Here is a 25,136-nt window from a genome sequence, read left to right as displayed (position 1 = left end):
GTTCAAATTTTCAATTTTAGCAAAAAAAAATTTCTTGCCTTGGGAGATGCATTTAAAGAGAGAGAGAGAGAGAGAGAGATTCTCAGAAACTTTATTCTAATTCTCTCTCTGTCTCTCTCTCTCTCTCTCTCTCTCTCTCTCTCTCTCTCTCTCTCTCTCTCTCTCTCTCTCTCTCTCTCTCTCTCTCTCTCTCTCTCTCTCTCTCTCTCTCTCTCTCTCTCTCTCTCTCTCTCTCTCTCTCTCTCTCTCTCTCTGCATAATTTATCCTTGGAGAGAAGATGAGAGGAGAGGCTATGACATCATAAAAGTGAATCTGCTAACCTTCGCCCTCTATTTGAAAGTCAACCCTAAACATTGTTTTGCTGATGATACGCATGGCATTCACCCATCTCAACATTTTGCAATTATGCTGACCCGCTCCCCCTATCGCTGCATTAGGAGGAGTGACAGTGATGACATAACATTTCACTGGTAAGGTGTAGAGATTTTCCTGGCCAATTATCACATGAAATGGTAGAAAACTGGGTTAGATCATGAGTGCACCAAAAAGTGAGAGTACATGATGAGTTATTTCGAGAATTTCATTAGCTGTTCATTGTTTGTGAGATCCACATGCAATCACTTCATATTAAAGTATTGCAAAGTTCTATATATATCATCAGAAGAGCAATATTGTTGAACCTCGATAACTTGGACCCCAATAACTTGTATTTTGCGATAAGTTGGACTCTGACCGATCCAAGGACTAAAGTGTGATTGAACTGCCTACCCGTTTATCTTATTCAATTTTTTTTTTTTTTCACTTTCCTGTATCTTGTTTTCTATTGACATTATAAAAAATCTACTTCCAACAAAAAATTGCATTTTAGTTGTAATTTAAAATGATAACAAACAAAAGTCAGAGTTTATACTGATTTTGTGAAAATTTTTGAAGTTTAAAAAAATGCTTTGAAATATTTGCTCCTAAAGATTTTTCATACTTTCATCCTTATTTTGCTCTTTGTATTCATCTGATTGACATGAAATCTTCATACATGATTGTTTATTCAATGGTGACTTCCTGGAGCATGATAGAATGATAATGCATCAAATTCCCGCTTCTCTAGAAAATATTATTCACAGTTACGAGAGGGTTTGGACGGAGTCATTAGCAATGTCACAGCAATCTGCTGTTTAGCGACTGAACTGGATTCTTACTAAGTCATTATTAGTGTGCTGAAGTGAGATAATGATACTGTGAAGTAATTTTTACTCGTCTGGTCCAACTTTATACTTCTGTCTCAAATACAGTTTAGACTCAATACTTGAATCTAATTTGTTCCAAATGGCTGTTCGAATATCTTAAAATTGGATTATTGATATCCATAAATCAAGTAATTCGTTCTGATATTAGCAAAACTTTTAAGTTTATAAAAATTTCATTTTTTTTTTTTTTTTTTTTTTTTTTTTTTTTTTTTTTTTTTTTTATTTTGATTTTTACATATAGTAAGTGAAGGCTGATGATGGATAACTTAGAAGAGGAGGGGAGAAGGATGAGGAGGAGGAGGGAGGTCGTCGGAGGACAAGTCACCATCCATGAAAACATCTCGTAACTTTTCTCATGGTGTGATTCCTGTTAACCCACTAGTGGAGGGCTCACAAAAGGGGCTCTCCCACTTTAATGAATTTCATGCTAATGAGCTACGAACTTGGCATCGTAGCACATCCTGAGGCATCGTGATCAACATCGGCTTTATTCGTAGACAACTTCTTCACGATTCGTATCGCATCATGGTATTTTGGGATACTGACAAAAATTTTAAATATGTTTCAAATTTCTTCATGATGTGCTACAATGTCAAACTTCGTAGGTCATCATAGGTGCATCATAGAAGATCGTAACGGTATCTTGGAGCATCGTGAAACATCGTAGCAGTTCATACTTCATCTTCAACTTCGGCTCCTTCCAAGAACCGTTAAGATGTGCTATGATGACCTACAATGCTGCTAAGATGTTCTACGATTGCCAAGAACCGATCACGATGTTCGTAACGCATCATGAGAAGGGTTCACGATGTGTGAAATAAATTGCGTATCTACGCAAGGCAATCTCATGAAGCTGTACGATGTTGACTGAGATAAGTTACGAATAACCTACGAAGAGATACAATGAGATACGAATGACCTACGAAATGATAGGATGGGCTACGAGTAATATTACGATGCGGTACGAATGACCCGATATTCCATGAAACCGTACATCAGGCAGTCATGCCCAAGCTAGCTTGGGCTACTGGCGGGAGTTTGGGATATAAAAGGTCATTACCAGGGTTTGAGACATACAATAATTATCATACAAATACAAAAAGTTACTACATTAAGCAAAGCGTACGATAAGAAATATGTTGTGTACAATAATGCGATGATCTACAGTTTAGTAAAATTATCCAACAAGATTATCCTTTGAAGCAGTCCATAGTGCTGTTGCTGAGAATATTCCTGCATCAGAGGAATCTCCTGGGGCCCCAGTATCCACATATAGAAACTTATAGTCAGCATCCACCAGAGTGAGAAGAACAATGGAGTGGAAGCCTTTGTAATTGTAGTATATGGAGCCTCCACCTGGAGGACACTGTATAGCTATATGCTTGCTGTCGAGGGCACCAACAGTTTGGCAAAAATTCCACGTTTTTGCGGAAAGGACTGCCACTTCCTTCCACTGCTCAGGTGTTCTAGGGCACGACAGAACCTCTTCTAGGTATTCTTGTACGATTGCCTCGCAGGTTTCAGGTGCTATCTTGGAGATGGTGTTGTGAGCCACACAGAAGCTGTATTGAAGACTCTTATAGCTGTCTCCTGTTGCCATGTACTCGTACTGCAGAGTAATTGCCAGTCTCAACCCTGGCTCTATGGCCTTGCAAATTTTTTTTTTTTTTTTTTTCTCAGTTCTTGGACCCACCCTCTCCAGCAGCTCATTGAACATAGTCTTGTCCATTCTCACAAAATTACGGAAACTGCACGTGTCTTCTATGGCTAATTCCTTCATAAGGTTTTCATAAAGCCCCAAAAAAGTTTGCGGTAATAGCCATGGCTTGGCCCAATATGCTCCATGCTTCTTTTGCTTTTTCTTCATTTTGTTGTGGTGGACAAGAGCAAGACACAGGATCAATTCCAGCTCAGTGATATTTACTTCCATGTCACTATATAACAAAAGCACTTCTCTGTCGATGGAATCACAGTCAGAAAAATCCATTTTGTATGGTGGTGACTGGACTGGAAATGTGAAGCCTCACCTACATCCCCACATTTTTATACACATGCTCGAGAACACCGTGACTTCGGGATTGTTCGTACCGCTTTCGTGACGGTTCATAGGTCTTAGATAATTCGTAGGACATCTTTGGTAATTCTTAGCTGATCATGGTCAAATCGTATCGTATCATAGCATACTGGAACTTGAGTATGAGGGTAATCATAGCATATCGTAGTGCTTCGTGTTTAACTCATAGGTCTGTCATAGTCACTTCGTAACAGTTTGTAGACGTAAACTGTCAGATCACACATTGGGGGAGTTCGGGATAATTTTCCTGACGATGCACTACAATGTCAAGTTCGCAGCTCATCAGCATGGAATTCGTGAAAGTGGGAAAGCCCCTTAACATTTACACTCTCACTAGATTTCTTATTTACACCACTAATAAGCCTCTTTGATGTCATTATTAATTTTTAGATGATAAAGTATAGACAGAATTCAGAAGAATGTTGTTTTTCTTAGGTCTGCAGGAGGTATTTAATTATCAGAAAATAAACACTATCTGGTAATTTAAGGTCTGAAGATTTTGGAGAGACATTAATACTCTCAGAATTTTAAATCCCCTTCAAAATTAGATAAATAAGTCCTACACCACCTCTTAAGTCTGAGTTAAAAAAATTTATTTATTTATTTATTTATTTTTTTATTTATTGGGAGGGGGATTTGTATAAGTTGGACATTCGCATTTGTCGGACCAACCTTTCCCCTTATTAGTCCGAGGGTCAGCAGTATTTGTATGTCAGACACTTCTGCTGCAATATTCCCTTTTTGACTGACAGTTTTGACTTACACAAGCAAATAGTAATTAAGTTACTAGAATATGTAGTTCCTATTGGCTTCATAGTTAATGTTAATACAGGTTGAACCTCCTTAATTCGGTATTCTTTCATCTGGCAACACCAGTAATCTGGCAAAATTTTGTTTGCCGGAATTTTTTAATTGGCCAGAGTAATTTGCCGGACCACCGCTTGGATGTGGCGGCGCTGTACTGTGTTTTGGAGCCTGGGCATTCTGGGTCAAATTTGGATCAGTACCACGCTGCCGCTCATTGCAATCACCACACCCCCAGGTGCATAAACATTTTTTTCTGTAATATTTGCCCCTAAACATGGCTTCCAAGTGACCAGGAAGTGATAGTGTTGTGTGTGAACCAAAGAAAAAGTGCAAACATATGACAATATCAGTGCAACAGAAAGTGGACCTATTGAGGAAGCTAGATAAAGGTGTTTCAGTGCGGAACCTTAAGCCAACAGTACAACATTGGCTCATCAACCGTCTATGATATAAAAAAGCAGAAGAATTAACTTCTCAAGTTTTACAGTGAGTGTGAGAGCAAGTAGAACATGGAGGTTCGTAGAACACTTAAGGAGGGTAAAAGCAGTGATTTAGACAGTGCTCTCATACAGTGGTTTAAGCTTCGGCGTGCTGGTAACGAGATGATAATGGTGCAGACAAAAATTTTCCATGTTGAACTTAATTTACGTGTTTTTCTATATACTTCCGCATGTATATTTTCATGTACAACGATCATATATCAAAACAATGTTACATCTACACTTGTATAATGCAGGGTAAGTATATAGAGGATGTTTTGGGGACCACCTATAGTTCGGAATTTTCCATGGTCCGGCAAGTCCGGTGGTTGCCAGATTTGGGAGGTTCAACCTATATATAGTAATTTTCCAAATTATTGAATATTTCTGCAAAAACTGTGGGAGTAAGGGTGTCTTGACCCTAAGGAAGTGAAAAAATCATGAGTTAAACATACATAACATAACATAAATAATAGGATAACAAAGGGCCACCAGGGCCAATCTAGGTTATCCTGTATCAGTCGCACAGCGACCTCGTCATCAGTACTTAAAGATACACTTACAAGTACACAATACATTATATACTAATTCTAAATATTTGGCCCATTAACAGGGCTAAGTCCTGCAGCAAATTCCTCTACAATCTGTGATCCCCATACATGGGGATCATGTCTTGTTTAACTATAGTAAATTTCTTATAAAAACTATCATGCAGTGCTATACATAATTATAAATCTAATAAATTTAAGTGCTTATCTAATCTGTTTTTAAACATTGTCAAACTAGTGCTATTTACAACCGTCTCTGGCAATGCATTCCAGAAGTCTACCACCCTATGACTAAAGAAATATTTTCTTATATCTAACCTGCAGCCTTGCTTTCTAATCTTCCTGCCATGATTTGTAGTCCTACTTCCCTCCTCTAAGGTAAAGAAAGATCTCACAGCTATGTAGTTTGTATCTGAGAACATTTTAAATAACTCTATCATATCCCCTCATATACATCTCCTCTCAAATGAAAACATGTTTAATTCCTTTAATCTATCTCTATATTCCAGGCGCTTTAATGCTGGTATCATCCTAGTTGCTCTTCTCTGAACTGCTTCTAACATGTTGATATCCTGCCTATAGTGGGGTGACCAGGCCTGTATGCAATACTCTAAATGGAGCCTAACATAGGAAATATATAAGCTACGCACCACTTCCTTACTTTTATAAGTAACATTTCTATTTATAAAACCCAGGATCCTATTTGCCCTATTTCTTGCTTCTAAACATTGCTTTGAAAATTTCATAGTCCTGTCTATCACTACTCCTAAATCCTTTCCTTCCTCTACTGCCTCTAGCCAACATCCCTCCATCTCATAGCTAAAGTTTGTGTTGTCTTTACCTAAATGCATAACCTGACACTTTTTAGAATTAAACTCCATCTGCCACCTGTCTGCCCATGCTATCAGCCTGTCCAGGTCTTGTTGTATTCTGTAATTGTCCTTTTCACCCTGTACTGCACATGCTATCTTAGTATCATCTGCAAACTTTGATACTTTGCTACTAATTCCTATATCTAAATCGTTAATGTACACCAAGAAAAGAAGAGGTCCTAGCACTGATCCTTGGGGTACCCCACTAACCACTTCCTTCCACTCAGACATTGCCCCATTTAATACTACTCTCTGTTTCCTATCAGAAAGCCATTCTCTAATCCAATCAACTAACCTACCCCCTATTCCATGTAGTCTCAATTTGTACACTAGCCTCCTATGCGGTACTTTATCAAACGCCTTGCTAAAATCTAGATATATAACATCTATGCTATTTCCATCATCTAACTCCTTGGTAATATATTCTAAGATATCGAGCAAATTTGTAAGACAGGACCTCCCTGATCTAAAGCCATGTTGGGTATCTCTAATTAATCTATTCTCATTTAAATGCTCCCAAATACTACCCTTAATGATTTTCTCTAGTATCTTACATACTATACTAGTTAAACTGATCGTTCTATAATTATTCACATCATCCTTCCTACCTTTTTTAAATATTGGAGTAACATTAGCTAACTTCCAGTCCTGAGGTATCTCAGCAAACCTAAGTGATCTTTCAAAGATTAACTTAAGTGCTTCAGAAATACTGTCTACACCCTCCCTAAGTACTCTGGCATGTAGCTCATCAGGACCACTAGCTTTCCTATCGTCTAGTTCAAGAATAAATTTCCTAATAATTCCCTGTTTTATACAGGTTGAACCCCGCTTTAACGGCACGCGATTTACCGGAATCCCGTGTTTAACGGCAAAAATTTCCGGTGGGAACATAGTGTTGTCTTTAACGGCATTTCGGCATTTACTGGCATCGCCTAGTACCGATTCCGCCGCACCGATGTACCGGCGCTGGTGTGCCGCTCCAACCCACGTGCAGTTTCCCGCCACAAGCGTTATTTCCCGCCTAGACAGCATAGAGAGAAGACGTATTCGTTTACTTTCGTCCTAGTCTTTGTTAGTTCGGTGATATATTTTGGCCAAATGGCTTCGAAAAGGCCTGCAGACTTTGGAAAAAGTGGTCCAAGTGAAAAGAAAAAGCGTTTGTCATTGACTATTGCACAGAAAGAACATTAATTTTTGTTTTCTCCTAACCTAACTTTTTATTTTCTATTATTTTCTTATATTTTTAGTATTTATCGGCTTTAACGGCAAAATCGATTTAACGGCAACGGCAAATCCCCGAGCTTGCCGTTAAATCAGGGTTCAACCTGTATCAATATTTTCTAAAGCTCTTAAACTACTTGTCGCACTGTTTGTAACAGGATTTCCTATTCTTTCCTTAGTAAATACTAAAGAAAATTGTTCATTCAATAATTCTACTATGTCTTCATTTTGATCCACTACTACACCATCTTTTCTGAGTGGTCCAATCCTATCCTTATTTCTTTTATCACTGACCTTGTAATAACTATATAATTTTTGGGGATCTTTACTCCCAGCTCTAGCTAGTTTTATTTATCTCTGCCTGCCTTTTACTTTTTTTTATAACCTTACTCAAATCATCTCTGACCTGTCTGTACCTAATCAAATCTACATCTTCCCCACTTTTCTGCAACTCTCTATACGCCCTCTTCTTCTCTCTGATCTGGCTACCTATCTCATGAGTCCACCACAATGGCTTCCTGTTTCTCTGCCTTATATCTTTGTAAAGGATACACTGCACCACTATACCCTTTACTACAACCTTAAAAATATCTCACATCTCCTGTGCAGTTTTATTTCCAAAACTATCTTCCAAGTTTACCTCTCCTAATAACTGACGTAACCTACCATGATTGCCTTTCTGATAGTTTGGGACTCTAGTCTTATTCACTATATTATTCCTACTGGAATTAATGATAAATCTAATTATATGATGGTCACTGTTTGCTAAAGTCTCTCCTACCTCAACTTCCTTTAAACAATGCTCAATATTTGTTAGTACTATGTTTAAAACCTTCCTCCCCCTAGTAGGTTTATCTACCATCTGCACTAAATAGTTATCCTGAAAACTTTCCATAAACTTATTTTCACTAGCATCTCCTACCATCCTTTCCCAGTTTACTGACTTAAGATTAAAATCCCCTAAGATAATTGTCTGACTAGTACACCCCCTATTTATCTCATCTACCATAAGGTTGTCTACATCTGCTGACTGGTTAGGTGGTCTATGAAAAGCTCCTACTCTAATAACCTTACTTTTGTTTACTCTAACATCCAGCCATAAGGACTCTACTCTGTTATCTACCTTAATACCATTAACCTGACTGGAAATGAAGGATTTTTTTACATAAATAACTACTCCTCCACCTATCCTACCAATTCTCTGGTGTAAATACATAATGTATCCATCTACTTCATATTCTTTCTTATTTTCCCTAAACTTTTCCTCATTTACCCATGCCTCTGTGACACATACAACATCTAAGTCCTCCTCAACTATATAACTTTTCCTTTTAATCCATGAACAACTTTATTTATTTATTCATTTAGTTATTCAGTTATATTTCAATTGAAACATTTTTGGGTCTAGCTATTTCAGTCTTCTCTTTTGCATGGCTCCAGGGTGGCCTCAAGTAAAATCTTTTCATGGTTACCATTATCATACCTTAATTAAATAATATACTACCCAACTTAAGCTAACTACTATATTGCAGAATAACAAACAGATATGCATTTTCTATGAAAAGATAGGAGGGGGATTGAATAGAATCTTGTTTTAGGATATATATATATATATATATATATATATATATATATATATATATATATATATATATATATATATATATATATATATATATATATATATATACAGTATATATATATATATATACTTACATACATACAGTGGAGACTCAATACTTGAACGTCTAAATAGTCAAACTTTTCAATAGTTTAACACAAAAGTTCGACAATACTCGAAAAAATACCTATTAGTCAAACGTCCGTCCATGCTGAGTGCTGCCTCGCAGTGGAGCGGAGCCTTGAACAAACACCCCATGTGGCTGTAAACAAAGGGTCTCTCCCTTTACGCCGCCCCACGCGCCCCACCGGCAGGCCACCGCAGCCAGTTGATCCTTCGCTGTCGTAAGAATAATATTGTTTTGCGCTTTCTCTTCGGAGTTTTTTTTTTTTTTTTTTTTCTTTCATTTAGAAGCTAACAATGGCACCGAAGAGGCTTGTTAGTGATAGGAATAAGTCTATAGGAAAGAATGTAGTAACAACCATCAAAATGAAAATAATGTAGTTACAACCATCAAAATGAAAATAGAGATTATTGATAAATACAAGAAAGGAGAAAGAATAATTGATCTTGCAGCTGAGTACTGTACACTTAACCCTCAGCTATCGCACCCAATTGGGGCTGAAATAGCCGCTCCATAGCTGAAAACGCGATAGCTGAATTGAACAACTCAGAGACTGTGTTTCATCTTGGTGGGAAGGCAGTTTTGGCGAATGAGTGCTCAGATATCCCATGACGTCATGGCTGGGCTCACGATAGCAGGCATCTAAGGTCGCGATAATTAAATTTTAGCAGCTTTTCATGGATGCTCACCACTTTATCCACTACACCACCACCTCCCTGATGATGTGTAGATGATAAATGTGCAAAATTTACAGATAATATATGTTAAGCAGGTGTAAGTAAACATTTACTTTTCACAATGTGAAATATTTATTAGTCACATCATATATGGATGAATTAAGGGAAAAAACAAAAACTTTTACAGACTATTTGCACACGACTATGTTTTGTGTTGACTTGCATAACTCCTCACGCCAAATAGACTCTGCCCACTGGCTTCATCCTCCACTGAAGAGTGGTATGCATGTCAGCCTCTTCCCTAATCTTTCCTCCAAGAATTTATCCATCGTTTTAGCTCACATTCATTATAAAGATATCCTCAAGACATATTCCAGCAATGTTATTCTCACCTTCTTTGATTTTCATATATATATATATATATATATATATATAACTATTTTTTTCTAATTCTGTATCACATATTATTTTGTATTTATGTTGGAATGATTATGGCATGTTCTTATAATGTCCTGTTTTAGCCGAAATTACACACTTTTACATTACAGAGAATGAAGTGGAAGGAGCTGGTTGGCTGCTAAGGAAGTACTTGACTCTCTTAGTGGGTCATGTCTCAGACACACTTTCTATTGCTACCTCCCTGGCCACCATCAACACACGCCTCACAGCACTCACATGCACCATTCTGCAACGAGATATTACAGGTATGACAATGGATGTTGTAGTCTTCAGGTGTTTTGAGTTTGTGCTTTAATTACATTCTCTATATGTTTCTTGTACATAAGCTGTTCAGGCATAGGCAAATGTCATCTGCCTTCACATATTTGCATACAGTGAACCCTGTTCAATTCAGACCCGAATAACCTGGATATCAGATAAATTGGACACTTTTAAGATTTTTTTTGTCTATATTAGTATACCGGTAGGCATTTTTGTCCTTTGATTGAATAATTTAAAGCTGCTCAGCTTATATACCGGCTAAAATGAAATACCCCTGATGGCTCATATATTGTCCAAGTCATTTAAAGTGTGGTCAGCTAATTTAAGAAATGTTTTGATGCAGTATTACTGTTTTGCTTTTACATCCAAGAAGTGAGATAATGATTTTTTTTGCTTATTTTCAGGGTTGCTACTTGGAGAGCTGTTTGTGTCACTGTTGGTTGTGTGTGTGCATAGCTCTAATGTGGTGCTGTCCTGTGATCTCATCTCCCCCTTGTTGGCTCTCTTGGAACCTCTAGACCGCTTTAACCAGCTAGCACCTGGTGCTGACCGAGAAGATACTGAGGACATGGCTTGGCCCGGAATTATTGGTGAGTAGTATTTTTGGAGTCTTTTCAGGTCTTGCTCAGCTTTTTATACTCGGCACAGTTGGTCTTTGTGGCTGGTATTTTTTCAGTTGCCAATTTTAAGTTTGATGTTAGGATAGAAATGGTCCTCAGTCTCATAATAATGAAGAAAGCCATGGACCTAACAATTTATTTTGACTATTGTATTGTAATGTATTATATTGTATTCATTAATTAATTTATTTGTTTTATTGATTTTCAGTGAATACAATTAAGCAGACAGAGGAGATGCCAGTTATACGCAAGGCAGACTTAGAAAATCACAACAAGGATGGTGGCCTCTGGATTGTTGTCAATGGGAAGGTTTATGATGTCCAGGAGTTCAGGTGAGTGTGGCTCTTCAGAATTCTTAGATGTGAGTGTCAATGGGAAGGTTTATGATGTCCAGGAGTTCAGGTGAGTGTGGCTCTTCAGAATTCTTAGATGTGAGTGTCAATGGGAAGGTTTATGATGTCCAGGAGTTCAGGTGAGTGTGGCTCTTCAGAATTCTTAGATGTGAGTGAAATTTATTCTTTGTTTAGTAGAACCCTAGTTCTTGAACTTGATTAGTTCTTAAAAGATATTTGGAAACTGATTTTATTTGTAAACTGAAACCATTTTCCCTTTAAGAACAAATACAAAATGGATTAAGATCTTCCTAAACCTAAGTAATTACTTACTTAAGTTTATACATCAGTATTTCAAGAATTTATTGAAATGCAATTGATCTTCATGTAATATTAATTTCTGTAACATGTTTTTCATCTAGAAAATGCAGAAGGAAATCTTATATTATGATTAAAACCTACAATGCTGATTTTTTAAAAATGTTTTTATTCAAAGCACTTGCCTTTTCATTGGTAACACTTAGTGGCTGACTCAGAAATAATAATGAAGTAAGGCTTGTAATTCACTCATTCAAATTAAACTATTTTTTTTTTTGGGTGTATTGAGTCAAATAACTTTAATTAAAGACTAGAGCAGTAAGTGTCATGAGTTAGTAAATACTCATAACTAGTGTGAAGTAAGTGGTCACATATGGCATCAATGCATAGTGTGTAGATATCAGCATAAATCATAGGTGTTTTAGCTATCAAGGAATAGAGATAGAATAATAAAGTATCTACTCCCACTGTGTAAGTATCATTACCCATTGGTGGAAACAGCACTATCTACAGTTCAGTTGCCCACATCTCCATTTTGCCTTCCCCATCTGCCCTCACTGCTTTCCCCATATCTCAAAAGTTACAAAAGATTATATGACTCCATGTCTTAGGAGTGAGTGAAACTGGCTTATCTTAAACTTAACCATGCATCAAGACAAAGGTAAATCTCTGTCTATCATTTTTGTTGTGCATAGCTGAACAATGGTTGTTTTGTATTTATATCAAAACAGTAATCTAGTAGACCTATGTTAATCTTACGTTTTAGTACTATATTCATATGTAATTGTCAAATAATTCATGAATTCACATTATTTTTTGGCAGATATAGAAGAAAATAAAAATTAAAAGAAACTTCAAATGATATTTTGACATGTTATAGATATGTGTCATACAGTTGGCTGCACATGTACATAGTACTGTAGCATGTCCAGCAGAATATAAGAATTAATCAGACATGGACAATGTTTGGACAAATGTATCATCTGGAAACTTGTACTGTGCATGAATTAAGATTAATATTTGAGGGATTACTGTACTTTATTCTTTTACTGTGTTCCACTCACATTTCAAATTTTCCAGTTGCTGCATAATTTTCTCTCTTTTACTCAGCTCTTGCTCTTTCAAAGTTATATGACATCCAATTGAACCAACACTTAACTCTATATTAACTGATTAGACCCCTTTCCATCTCAAAAGTCATACATTTAACAATCTTCTTTTTGGTCATTATTGTCATTGAATAGGAAGCATATGCTAAAGACAAGTTGCCTTATTCATTTATTGCTGCTTCTATTTTTTGGATCCAATCACATAATCTGTGAGAATTTTTAATTTTTTTATTTTTTGTTTCATGTGTTTGCAGTCAAGTGCATAGTATAAGCAAAGAGTTTGACAACAGAATTTGTGTCTTATATTAAGGTCAGCAGCACCATGTGGAAGTGACATCCTGCAGTATTATGCTGGCCAAGATGCCACACAAGTCTGGGAAATGGCCAATCATTCTGCCAGAGCTAAAGAAATGATGGCTAGCTACTTTGTGGGCAACTACATGGACCCTGAGTTGGAGGTTGCACAGGTAGGGAACTGGATTTCCATTATATATATATATATATATATATATATATATATATATATATATATATATATATATATATATATATATATATATATATATATATGATACCTAAAATTGATAAAGTTGATTATACATAATTTTGCCTCAATTTTTAGATGTTGATCCATAATATTCATAAGGTGTTTATTGCAATGTATTTCTATGTATTGCAAGGGCAGTTAAGCCTCCTGAACAGAATTTGCAACTAGGGAAGTGAGAAAAATCAATGAAGATTGCTCAGAATGGCAAACTTCTTCAAAGACATCTTAATGAGAGATGAGATGTGGTCACAGTTTAGATTTACAGTATCAGTAAATGATAGGCTGAGGATGTTCATTGGACATGGAAGAGGAGGTAGTTATACAAAGGAATACAAAGGAAGACAAACAGCAACAGACCCTTAGGTCCTTACTAGGCTGTTCGTGAAAACTATCTACTAACTACCAGTGGTAGAGACAGGACAGCAAAGCAGAAGGCTCCTCCCCACCCGCCCCTCCCTCCAGCCGAGGCTGGCAGGAAAAAAAGGCGAAACCATGTGATATTAAAAAATCACATGGAATTTTAGTAGAGAGTGAAAAGGAAATGTGTAATCTACGTCTGACTACTTGTGTTTTTGGGGGAAAGTGTTAACGCTTGGTGAATGTCATGTGGTGTGTGCATTGTGTACGTGGATGCACAGTGTATATGTCGAATGGGTGGTGCGGCAGCCTTGCCTGGTGCTTTCTAGGGAGGCAGCAGTCAATCAGGCCCCAGCTCCGTTCAATCCACTGAGATAGCATACTTTCCCTGTAGGGACGCCGTACGCTGATAACCCCTTGCAACATTGATCCCTGGTACTTAGTTCCCGATGATGATCAATGGTTGACAAGGCCCTCTCCAAACACAGCCCGTCACAGGTCGAGAGTAGTAGTAGTGACCGTTCACTCTGGGCTATCTGTGCGTGTATGCAGTGTAGTGTAGTATGTATGTAAACACAGTTTACTCCCTGCAGCGGTGACCCCTGGTACCTTAAATCCCGATGATGGTCACCTACTGTCAGGGCTCTTGACTATCCACAGCCCTTCACAGATCGAGAGTAAAAGTAGTGACCGTTCACTCCGGGCTATCTGTGTCATGTATGGAGGGTGAGAGTAATTTAAACTAACAGGCAATTGAATTCACAATCAGAGGCCCGGGAGATAAAAGAAAAAGCGCAAATTATTCGGAAATGAATAGCGACAACCGGGGATTACATTCAAAGTATTTATCGAGGCGAACTTTGAACGTTTCGATAGTACCTGAGTTGACAACATTTGATGGCAGACCATTCCATATATTGACTATGCGATTAAAGAAAAAGTGTTTGGCTTCATTTGTTACAAAGCGCTTACCAACAATTTTGAAACCATTGCTTCTGGTGACATTTGACTGGTCGACTGATACGTATTTTTGAATATTCATATTTGCAAACCCATTAAAAATTTTGAAAAGCATGATAAGGTCGCCTCTTACTCTCCGTTTCTCAAGAGAAAATAAATTTAATTCCTTTAGGCGTTCCTCGTAGGATTTGTTCCGCAACCTTGGGATCATTTTTGTTAATCTGCGTTGTATTTTTTCTAATTTTTCAATATCTTTTTTGTAATACGGTGACCAAAACTGAACATTGTATTCGAGATGTGGACGGACGAGTGAGTTATATAATGTTAATATTATTTTTCAGACTTGAAAGTGAAAGATCGTCCAATGAAACCAACTAATTTATTCGCAGTTTTGACGACTTCAGTACAGTGTTTGCTAGGCTTGAGGTCTGCTGAAACAATGACACCAAGATCTTTTTCTTTGTCCACACTCGTCATTGGGGTATTATTCATCTTGTATGTCGCCTGAGGATTTTGATTTCCTATGTGTAAAACGTGGCATTTATCTATATTGAATTTCATTTGCCACTTGTTTGACCATTCGATGAGAGTATCTAAATCTTTTGCAAAAGTTGTCTTTGGCTTTCTGAGTCTACTCTGTTTGCAATTTTGTGTCATCTGCGAATTTTGAGAGCTTACAATTTATTCTTTCATCAATGTCGTTAATATATATAATAAAAGAATAGGTCCCAGAACTGATCCTTGAGGAACGCCACTGCTTACGTTAATCCATTCTGAAGATTTACCATTGATCACAACTCGCTGTTTACGATCAGACAACCAATCCTCGATCCACGCTGCAATGTCACCAGTTATACCATGCGCTTTTACTTTGTTGATAAGACGTTTATGTGGCACTTTGTCAAAAGCCTTTTGGAAGTCAAGATATATGACATCAACCGCTCTAGTGTTGTCGTACAAATTATATATATCATGGAAAAAGTCAAGTAAATTTGTTAGACATGACCGCTTGTTTCTAAATCCATGTTGTGATTCGTTTATTATGTTGTTACTTTCTAAGAATGCAACAACTTTATCCTCAAAACTGTCTCCATTAATTTACCTACCACTGAAGTGAGGCTAATTGGTCGATAATTTCTAGTTTGAGACTTGTCACCTTTTTTAAAGATTGGAGTTACGTTAGCGAGTTTCCAGTCATCAGGAACTTTACGAGTGCTAAGTGATTTATTAAAGAGGATAGACAATGGTTTAACAAGTTCTTTCTTTGCCTCTTTTAGTATTCGTGGAGAAATTTTATCGGGACCAGGAGTTTTGTTTGTTTTAACTTTATTTATTGCGCTCAAAATCACATTTTCTTGGATATCGCACGTATTTAAACAGACATTATTGCTGTGATTTGGTGCAGTTGGCTGATTTTCTGAATGATTTTCTTCAGTGAAGACTGACGCGAAGTAATTGTTTAATTTAATAGCCATTTCAATTTCGTCGTCCGTGTGTTCGCCATTGTCTAGAGCTAGCGGCCCTATTGATGAAGCTATTGCTGTTTTAGTTCTGATATAACTGAAAAACTCTTTAGGATTTGTCTTGCTACGATTGGCGATATGGAGCTCATAATTTTTCTTACTTTCCCTAATAAGTTTTTTAGCATTGCGTCGCAATTGGTCATGCTCAGTCTTGTCTCTTTCATTGTGTGTTGTTTTGTATTTGTGGTAGGCGCGTTTTTTAATTGACTGTCAGTGAAGGAGAAGGGAGATGTATCAAGTTTTTATGTGGAGGAATTAGGTTTTGTGAGACATGGAACATTTGAGTTTGTTTTGTCGTCAGAAATTTTAGAAAGGTCAGATATTAGGTGTTGTACAGATTTCAAGCATTAATTTCTCATTTGCTTAAGGGGTACATGTCTGGTAAAGAAATGTGAGGTAGTTTAGAATGCCAGTAAAGTTCCCACAACAGAATTCATACTAGTAATTGAATATAAATTTGTTAAGTAATTATTAAATGTTGAAGAATCTTATTGATAGTTTGAAGGATCAGAGAAGTCAACATCTTTTAGTACAGGCAGAATGTTGGCAAGTTTAGGAAAGATAGATGTTTATAGACAGATGTGAAAGTCTTAACTGATGAGGTGCAAGCTCATAATAGGAGGAATGCTATTAGATGTTTCTTTTCACATGATTGTATTTTTTCTAAAGATATGTTTTTTCCTTTTATGTTGCAAACTATCTTCGATGAATCTTAAATGGTGAGATGTGTAGAATTTTTTTTACATATGTTTAAACATTGTTATTGAAGACATTTGTATTTCAGGTGTTGGATGCCAGCACTTTGTCCTCACCTCTAGTTGATACAGAAAGGGCTTTGGCTATGCTTGTTGGGGTTTATGCAAGCTGCCTTGTTCGAGGTCAGCCAGCAACACCCTGGGAAGTAGGCCACCAAAAATGGATTACAGCAGAATTTATGATGGCAGGCTGTCAGGTATGTTACTCTAAACTCTTGTTGTATTCAGCTCTGTAAATTTACTGGACTTGTTAATGTAATTTGATTTATTGATTTATGAATGCCTCATGAAACAATTAACAAATAACAGATTAAATCTCTAAGTTTTAGCGAAGAAAATTTATAGGTAACACAGTAATACAATGGTTGTTAAGTGCTACTTTTTAAACATGCATAGCAACTCCATACCTACATGACAATGAAGATGACAGCCCAGTGTTTCTGCCTCTCCTGTAAATGTCCCCTTAGAATGTATGATAATGCAGTCAACTCTAGATTAACGGGAGCTTGAATAACGCGATTTTGATTTAACGCGACTTTATTTTTAAGGAGACAGGATTAAAAAACGTGATATGTTCAATTTAACGTGGGTTAACTCAACTTGATGTTGCGCACACCAACATTGCTTCTGGTGGGAATTACACTGGATCCAAGAAACTTAACAATGAGTGAAGCAACTTCCAGCTGTGAAATGGTATCCATGAACACTTAAGGGAGACATTATTGCCACGGTAATGAGGTTGTTAGTAGGTTGTTGGTAAAACCACCTCCCAAGAAGCTGTTATTGTCTCATATATAATACATTTATGTTCACAAAAAAGCATTTCTGTTATCTTTTTACAAGCCTTACCACCAAGAAGGGCTTGTTTTGTCATGCACTAAGTGAAATCCTGCATAGAACAAGGAAAATAAAGCAGATGAGGATCCAAGCATTTGTCTGCTGCCGATTGTCGATGGCTGCTGCTTCTTCTCTTTGTGACCCTCGTAAGCTTGTATGTTGCTTTCAGCACAATATTTGTGTTTCCAACTCCTTTATTGCTTGCTATATATAATGGATATCATATGTTTGTATTCATATACGATCATGTCATGAGGGCCACCTTGACTCTGTGGCACTGAGTGATATTTCTATTCCTTCTTTCCTTGAAAAGGAACAGAGTGTCTCTGAACTGTCACTCAGTGCCACATAATCCAGTTGGTCCTCATGGCATGATCATATATGAATACAAAGGTATAATGTCCATTTTAGCAGGAAATTGAGGGGACGGAAACACAAATATTGTGCTGAAAGCAACACACAAGCTAAAAAGGGTCATAAGAAGAAGAGGAAGAAGCAGCCATTGCCAATTAGTGGCATACAAATGTCCTAATCCTCATTTGCTTTGTTTCCTTTTTCTGTGCAAGATTTCACTTTGTGCATCACAAAACAATCTTTTCTTGGTGGTAAGTCTTGTAAAAACCTAATAGAAATATTTTGTGAACATAAATGTATATATGTGACCTCACTCCTGTCTGGCACTAACCTGCACTGTGAGTGGATTGTTTTCTCTGCATTCTCACCTAGTGTCGTATACTATGGCATCCACTGTTGATCTTCACAGGAAAGGAAATCAAGGAAGATTGTGACCATTGAAAAGAAGTTGAAAGGGATTACTATGCTAGAGGAGAAAAGACCTCAATAATTGTCCATGCGATGGAACTGAGGGAAAATATGTTTTGTACCATCAGAGAAAATAAAATGAGAACATGCGTTTTTATTGTCTCCGTGATCTAGTGATGTATTAATGTGTTTATTTTAACGTTTGAGTAACAAAATCTTAAAATAGATTGACTTTCTCAGTGGTCAGAAATGTACCTCCCCCCACCTACTACCATTGCCTTCTATGGAAAAATTATGTTTGAATAACATGATTTTGATAATGCAGCGTGTCCAGGAATATAATCGAGAGTTGACTGTACTAAACTTAATCTTTTTCTCTAAATCAAATGAAGAAAAAAAATATTATGTATTACATTTTGATCAGAAAGAAAAGCAATACAAAGAACTAGTTTGTGAGTGTAGCAGAAGAATACTTTGTCATACAGTGATAGACTTAGGAAGGAAGTGTTAGTTCTGGTCCTTAGGATTATTCTGATATACACTAAAATTCAGTTTATTATGTAAAATAGGAATAAAGTCCAGCATAACTTGTGGACATATATATATTTGTGTGTGTGTATATATATATATATATATATATATATATATATATATATATATATATATATATATATATATATATATATATATATATATAAATCGTAATATATGTGTTGTATACTGTAGTTTAAAAATTAATCTGCTTTTTTTTTTTTTTTTTTTTTTTTTTTTTTTTGTGTGTGTGTGTGTGTGTGTGTGTGTGTGTGTGTGTGTGTGTGTGTGTGTGTGTGTGTGTGTGTGTGTGTACAGACTGTGCAACCTCCTGATCCTTACGATGAAGAAAAAGGTGAAGCAAGGACTGGTTCATCAGCAACAACTCCAGGCTCTGTCACCACTCCTGGGGATGGTAGAATACCTCGCCCTATTGATCCACTTGCACTCAAAAAATCTAAACAAGGATCAAACACTAGTCCTCAAGATGAGATTGAAAGCTATTTTTCAAATATGGCAGACTATTTTCTCTCTGCTTTGATGGATGGGAAGACTCAGGTATTTATATTTTGTTATCTTATATGTTATATTGCAGCAAGGTGTCTCTCTTAAGATATGTTGAATAGCTTTTTAGATTTTATGCAGTTATTATGATAGTGCATTTATTTTAAAATTTGGTATTTTTTAGGGTATGCTGAAATTGGACATTTGAAGTCTCTCTCTCTCTCTCTCTCTCTCTCTCTCTCTCTCTCTCTCTCTCTCTCTCTCTCTCTCTCTCTCTCTCTCTCTCTCTCTCTCTCTCTCTCTCTCTCTCTCAGCAGAGAGAGAGAGAAGAAAATATTGTCTGTTGCTGTAAAGTTCTACTTGGTGGGTGTATATAAAGCTGCACAATTAAAATCTAAAGATTTGCAATTTTTAGGGAAAAAGATAAACAGCAATTCACCCATTCTACCCATGTGTTGCAGTGACAGAGGTTCCCAGAGGGTGAGTGGATACAAGGTACTATTGCCCAAAATCCAAAATAAAGCACTTTCATATAGGTCATTGCATTGAGGTGTACCACACTCATGTGCCATTCTAAATGTAGAAAAAAATGGCATTTTGGCTATAACATAAACACTTTTCCTTTTAACATATCATTACCAAGACAATAATGAAAGTGACTAAGATCAACAGGACAAAATAACGAAAGTGGATTTATAGTATAAATTTACACAAATATATATTTAGTTATTTCTAAAAATCTTTTACAGTTGTGCATGTACATGTCAAAGAGTGAGTCATTATGCTCAAGACAACAAAAGAAAAAGAATAACATGTCAGTGATGGATTTTTTACGTGAAAAGCGTAGGTGTAAAATGAAGATCAGGACCAGCGTTTATATGTACGTTTTTATTTACTACATTTCGGTACTTCATGTAACTAACATCTTCAGGCTACAGTAAAAGAGAGCGAGAGAAAAGATTATGGTAAGTAATAAGAATTTTAAAAATATACAAAAAATATATACAAAAAAGCCTTTCACAAAAGGGTACTGATTAAAAGAAAAGAAAAAAAAATAATAATTTAGTGTCAGAATGGTGTGTAAGACAAGGGAGGTTGGTGGCTGGGAGGACACACTGTAGTGTGCTACATAGCCATCCTCATACATGGAAAATAAGCCAAGATGAGTGGTGGTCTACATTTTTCCCTTAGATTTAGCTATTGAACTCATTTATGCTTAAATAAAAAAAATTAAAAAAAATAGCTACTCAGAATTGAGGTAAAAAGGTCTAAATAGTGAGTGGGTATATGGCTTACACCAAGTTTTAGGACACATTGAGGATAGTTTGGTATTTAATATATAGTTCAGAAAATTAATTATGATTTATCTTTGTTGGTTCTTTAATAGATATGCCTATATTTCAGGATCCGTATGTTCAGATGTTCTTGTCGTTGTGCGACCGAGAGATTCGTCACTCAGGACGGCATTCTTTACACACCAACTTCTCCCTAGACCACCCAATAGAGGAAGCTGGACGGCTTCTTTCAGCAACCTTACTGCGCCACACACACCTCACTCCACAACTCATTGAGGTTCTGGAACAAGGCAGGTTTATTTATGGAAATCTAGCAGTCTAACTGTTGAATTGAGTTGTGGTGTGTTTTGAGCAAGTAGGAATTTAAAACAATAAGATTCATACAACAGTCTAAAAGTCTAATCCTTGATGCTCTATTGAGTTTTGTGAATAGTTGTTGCTGTACTTGATGGCTCATAAGACACACCTTTTCTCCCAAAAAAAGGAAGTCTCAGGAAATGGGCATGAATCCTATGAGGCCAAGGTTCAGTATTGAGGCAGTGGTTGGTGGTCAGTGTATAGCAACAGAGGCTATAAAATCAAACCCCAGACATCTTCACACATGTAAACAAAGTGATGATTGGTACTACATTACAAAACACCTCTTTCTTTCAAGGTAACAATATTTAATAGGTTATACTTACTGGTAATTTTCATTGAATGACAACAGTCAAGAAGAATTTGCCATACATAACATGGACCAAAACAAAACACGCGATCGGTGATCTTGATTTTGACACGGGCAAGAGTCGCCCTTCTTTACAGTGTTACTCCTATAAGTAAGACACACTTTCACACAATTAAAATTGCACCTATCATTCAACATTCTTACCTTATATACATATGAAAAAAAGATGATAAAAGACAGATTCTAATTATTAGGCCTGTAGTCTCTCACATTCAGTGTTGATGCCATATGCGAGGTACATGTTTACATCTCACAAGGTTGGTACATAGGCTACTAGCAAATATTAAAGTTTTTAAATGTAAAATACTGAGACGTAATAAGGATCTAAGTGCATGTGAGTATTCAGATGTCAGGTGAAATCCTTCAATTCATATTCAGAGCTAAAATCTGCTCATTTATTTTATTTATTTATTTATTTTTTATTTATTTATATATTTTTTTTCAATGTCTGCCAAAACTGGGTGTGTCTTTTGAGCCCATACATCTTATGAGCTATCAAATCCAGTAGGTGTCATATTGGAGTAAGAAGGAGTTCAATGTTACTTAAGGTATATTTAAAAGTACTTATATGGATCATAAGGAACAAAACTTTTGAGTGGATTCTTGCATGCTGCAGGCCTGGCTCTGAGCGCAGAAGACAGCCATGGATGGGAGTCAACTTTGGAATTGCCTCGAGGTCTTCAAGAATTGCTGCGTCATGTCCATAGCACTAAATGGTTACTTATTAGACGGCGCCAAGAACTGACTAGGTCCTACAAGGAAGTGTGTGCCCCAGTAATGGAAAGATGCAGGTGAGCATAAATACCAAAATAAAGTGAATGTCAGAATTCAGTATAGTGACACAAAGTCTTTTAATCTGGAAAAATATGAACATAACTGAAGCTTCTCACTGGTACATATACAGGCAATCAGGCAATCCCCGCCTAATGAACGGGTTACCTTCCTAAAAAAACGTTCGTTGTGCGAACTTTTGTTAAGTGAACCAATTATAACAAGTTTGACCCCTGACTTGAACTTCCATTGAGAATAAACAAAGCGAGAGTGCATTATAGTACAGTAAAAGTTTTAATGAAAGTGAAAAATATGAAGTTAAACATTAAAGCAGTTTAATTTAAGACTAAGTCTTTATAATGTACACTAATGTATGTATGTAAGTAACTTTATAATGTTGATGATCTTAAATTTATGAGAGGGAGAGTGGAGCAGGAAAGACGCTAGCTGGCAAACTGGGAAATGTAAACAAAAGGTGCATTATTGTACCGCATACAAAACTTATGTACCACATTTCCACAAGGCTTTCCATTTTATCCATTGCAGACTCACAAGTTCGGGTGGTTCTTTTAGCTTGCAAGGAAGATATGATCTCACCAGCCTTTTTAATAGAGTCTGCTGACTTGAATATAGTAGAGACAGTAGATGGAGTCAAGATGGTGGCGAGCAATGCTATTATTTTTCTCACCTCTCTTGTGTCTGTGAATAATATCCAGCTACACTTCAAGAGTAAGAGACTTCCTGGTCTTCTTAGCAATGCTAGGTGACATTACAGGGCTTGTTGCAGGGTGTTTTGGTGGCATGTTGAGCGTGAGATGATGAGTTGATGCTGAACCCTGTTTTTGTTTTGAACTTAGAGCGGGAAAGGATAGGGGAGTGAGTGGAGCACGTTTTGTCCACGAGAGGCGCTAGTATATTCAAAAGCCTGTCAGCTTGCGTGGGAAAGACAGGGATAGGAGGACGAACGTGTGTATGTCTGGTGCAGGTGTGAAGGCAGTGAGTGAGGAGGTGCAGAAGAGAGTTGGGGGGATGGAGAGGGAGGGTGTAGTAGTTTTGCATGTAGGTGGGAACGATGTCAGAGCAGGTGGGTCGGAGGAGTTAGTGGCAAGATTTCGGGAAATGTTAGGCAAGATAAGGGAGAGTGGTAGGAGGTGTGTAATGTCAGGAATCTTGCCTCGTGTGTATGTTAGCAGGAATGGTTGTCTAGAGCCATTGGTGTGAATGATCGGGTAAAAGGGATGTGTAAGGATGTGGGTGTCAGCTTTGTGGATGTATGGGATAGGTTCTATGGGCGAAGGGATTTGTATGCTAGGGATGGTGTGCATCTGAGTAGGAAGGGTGTGGATGTGCTGAGTGGATGTCTGGAGGGGAGTTGGGATGGAGTGTAGGGGTGAGGTAGCAAATGCATTCCAGAAGAAAGATGTTAGACATAAATTAGATAGGATAAACAGAGATAGTGAAAAGATTAGGAAAGATTTCCAGGTGCAAATAGGAGAGAATAAGATTAGGATTCCAAATAAGGAGACAGCATCTAGGAAGGTAGCAGGACTTAAATGTTTTTATGTAAATGCCAGGAGTCTTAGGAACAAGAAGGACGAGTTATCTAGTTATATAGTTGAGGAGGACTTAGATGTTGTATGTGTCACAGAGGCATGGGTAAATGAGGAAAAGTTTAGGAAAATAGGAAAGAATATGAAGTAGATGGATACATTATGTATTTACACCAGAGAATTGGTAGGATAGGTGGAGGAGTAGTTATTTATGTAAAAAATCCTTCATTTCCAGTCAGGTTAATGGTATTAAGGTAGATAACAGAGTAGAGTCCTTATGGCTGGATGTTAGAGTAAACAAAAGTAAGGTTATTAGAGTAGGAGCTTTTATAGACCACCTAACCAGTCAGCAGATGTAGACAACCTTATGGTAGATGAGATAAATAGGGGTGTACTAGTCAGACAATTATCTTAGGGATTTTAATCTTAAGTCAGTAAACTGGGAGAGGATGGTAGGAGATGCTAGTGAAAATAAGTTTATGGAAAGTTTTCAGGATAACTATTTAGTGCAGATGGTAGATAAACCTACTAGGGGGAGGAAGGTTTTAGACATAGTACTAACAAATATTGAGCATTGTTTAAAGGAAGTTGAGGTAGGAGAGACTTTAGCAAACAGTGACCATCATATAATTAGATTTATCATTAATTCCAGTAGGGATAATATAGTGAATAAGACTAGAGTCCCAAACTATCAGAAAGGCAATTATGGTAGGTTACGTCAGTTATTAGGAGAGGTAAACTGGGAAGATAGTTTTGGAAATAAAACTGCACAGGAGATGTGGGATATTTTTAAGGTTGTAGTAAAGGGTATAGTGATGCAGTGTATCCCTTACAAAGATATAAGGCAGAGAAACAGGAAGCCATTATGGTGGACTCATGAGATAGGTAGACAGATCAGAGAGAAGAAGAGGGCATATAGAGAGTTGCAGAAAAGTGGGAAGATGTAGATTTGATTAGGTACAGACAGGTCAGGGATGATTTGAGTAAGGTTATAAAAAAAGTAAAAGGCAGGCAGAGATAAAACTAGCTAGAGCTGGGAGTAAAGATCCCAAAAATTATATAGTTATTACAAGGTCAGTGATAAAAGAAATAAGGATAGGATTGGACCACTCAGAAAAGATGGTGTAGTAGTGGATCAAAATGAAGACATAGTAGAATTATTGAATGAACAATTTTCTTCAGTATTTACTAGGAAAGAATAGGAAATCCTGTTACAAACAGTGCGACGAGTAGTTTAAGAGCTTTAGAAA

General features: G+C 36.9%; 1 protein-coding gene across 4 annotated transcripts in view; it reads left to right on the top strand.

Annotated features, from left to right (window-relative positions):
- The window catches only part of LOC123516504 (E3 ubiquitin-protein ligase HERC2-like), a 456,561-nt gene that overhangs the window by 189,613 nt on the left and 241,812 nt on the right, over nucleotides 1-25,136 (top strand). For all 4 annotated transcript variants that reach the window (XM_045275907.1, XM_045275905.1, XM_045275904.1 and 1 more), the window contains 8 exons: nucleotides 10,217-10,372; nucleotides 10,793-10,978; nucleotides 11,217-11,340; nucleotides 13,078-13,234; nucleotides 16,939-17,106; nucleotides 19,358-19,597; nucleotides 20,948-21,128; nucleotides 22,182-22,356. In XM_045275907.1, the coding sequence (XP_045131842.1) occupies nucleotides 10,217-10,372; nucleotides 10,793-10,978; nucleotides 11,217-11,340; nucleotides 13,078-13,234; nucleotides 16,939-17,106; nucleotides 19,358-19,597; nucleotides 20,948-21,128; nucleotides 22,182-22,356 (1,387 nt within the window). The remainder of the gene's footprint in view (nucleotides 1-10,216; nucleotides 10,373-10,792; nucleotides 10,979-11,216; nucleotides 11,341-13,077; nucleotides 13,235-16,938; nucleotides 17,107-19,357; nucleotides 19,598-20,947; nucleotides 21,129-22,181; nucleotides 22,357-25,136) is intronic.

Source organism: Portunus trituberculatus, chromosome 41 (genome assembly GCF_017591435.1).
Source record: "Portunus trituberculatus isolate SZX2019 chromosome 41, ASM1759143v1, whole genome shotgun sequence".
Classification (NCBI taxonomy): Eukaryota; Metazoa; Arthropoda; class Malacostraca; order Decapoda; family Portunidae; genus Portunus; species Portunus trituberculatus.
This window is presented reverse-complemented; position numbering and strand designations above follow the sequence as displayed.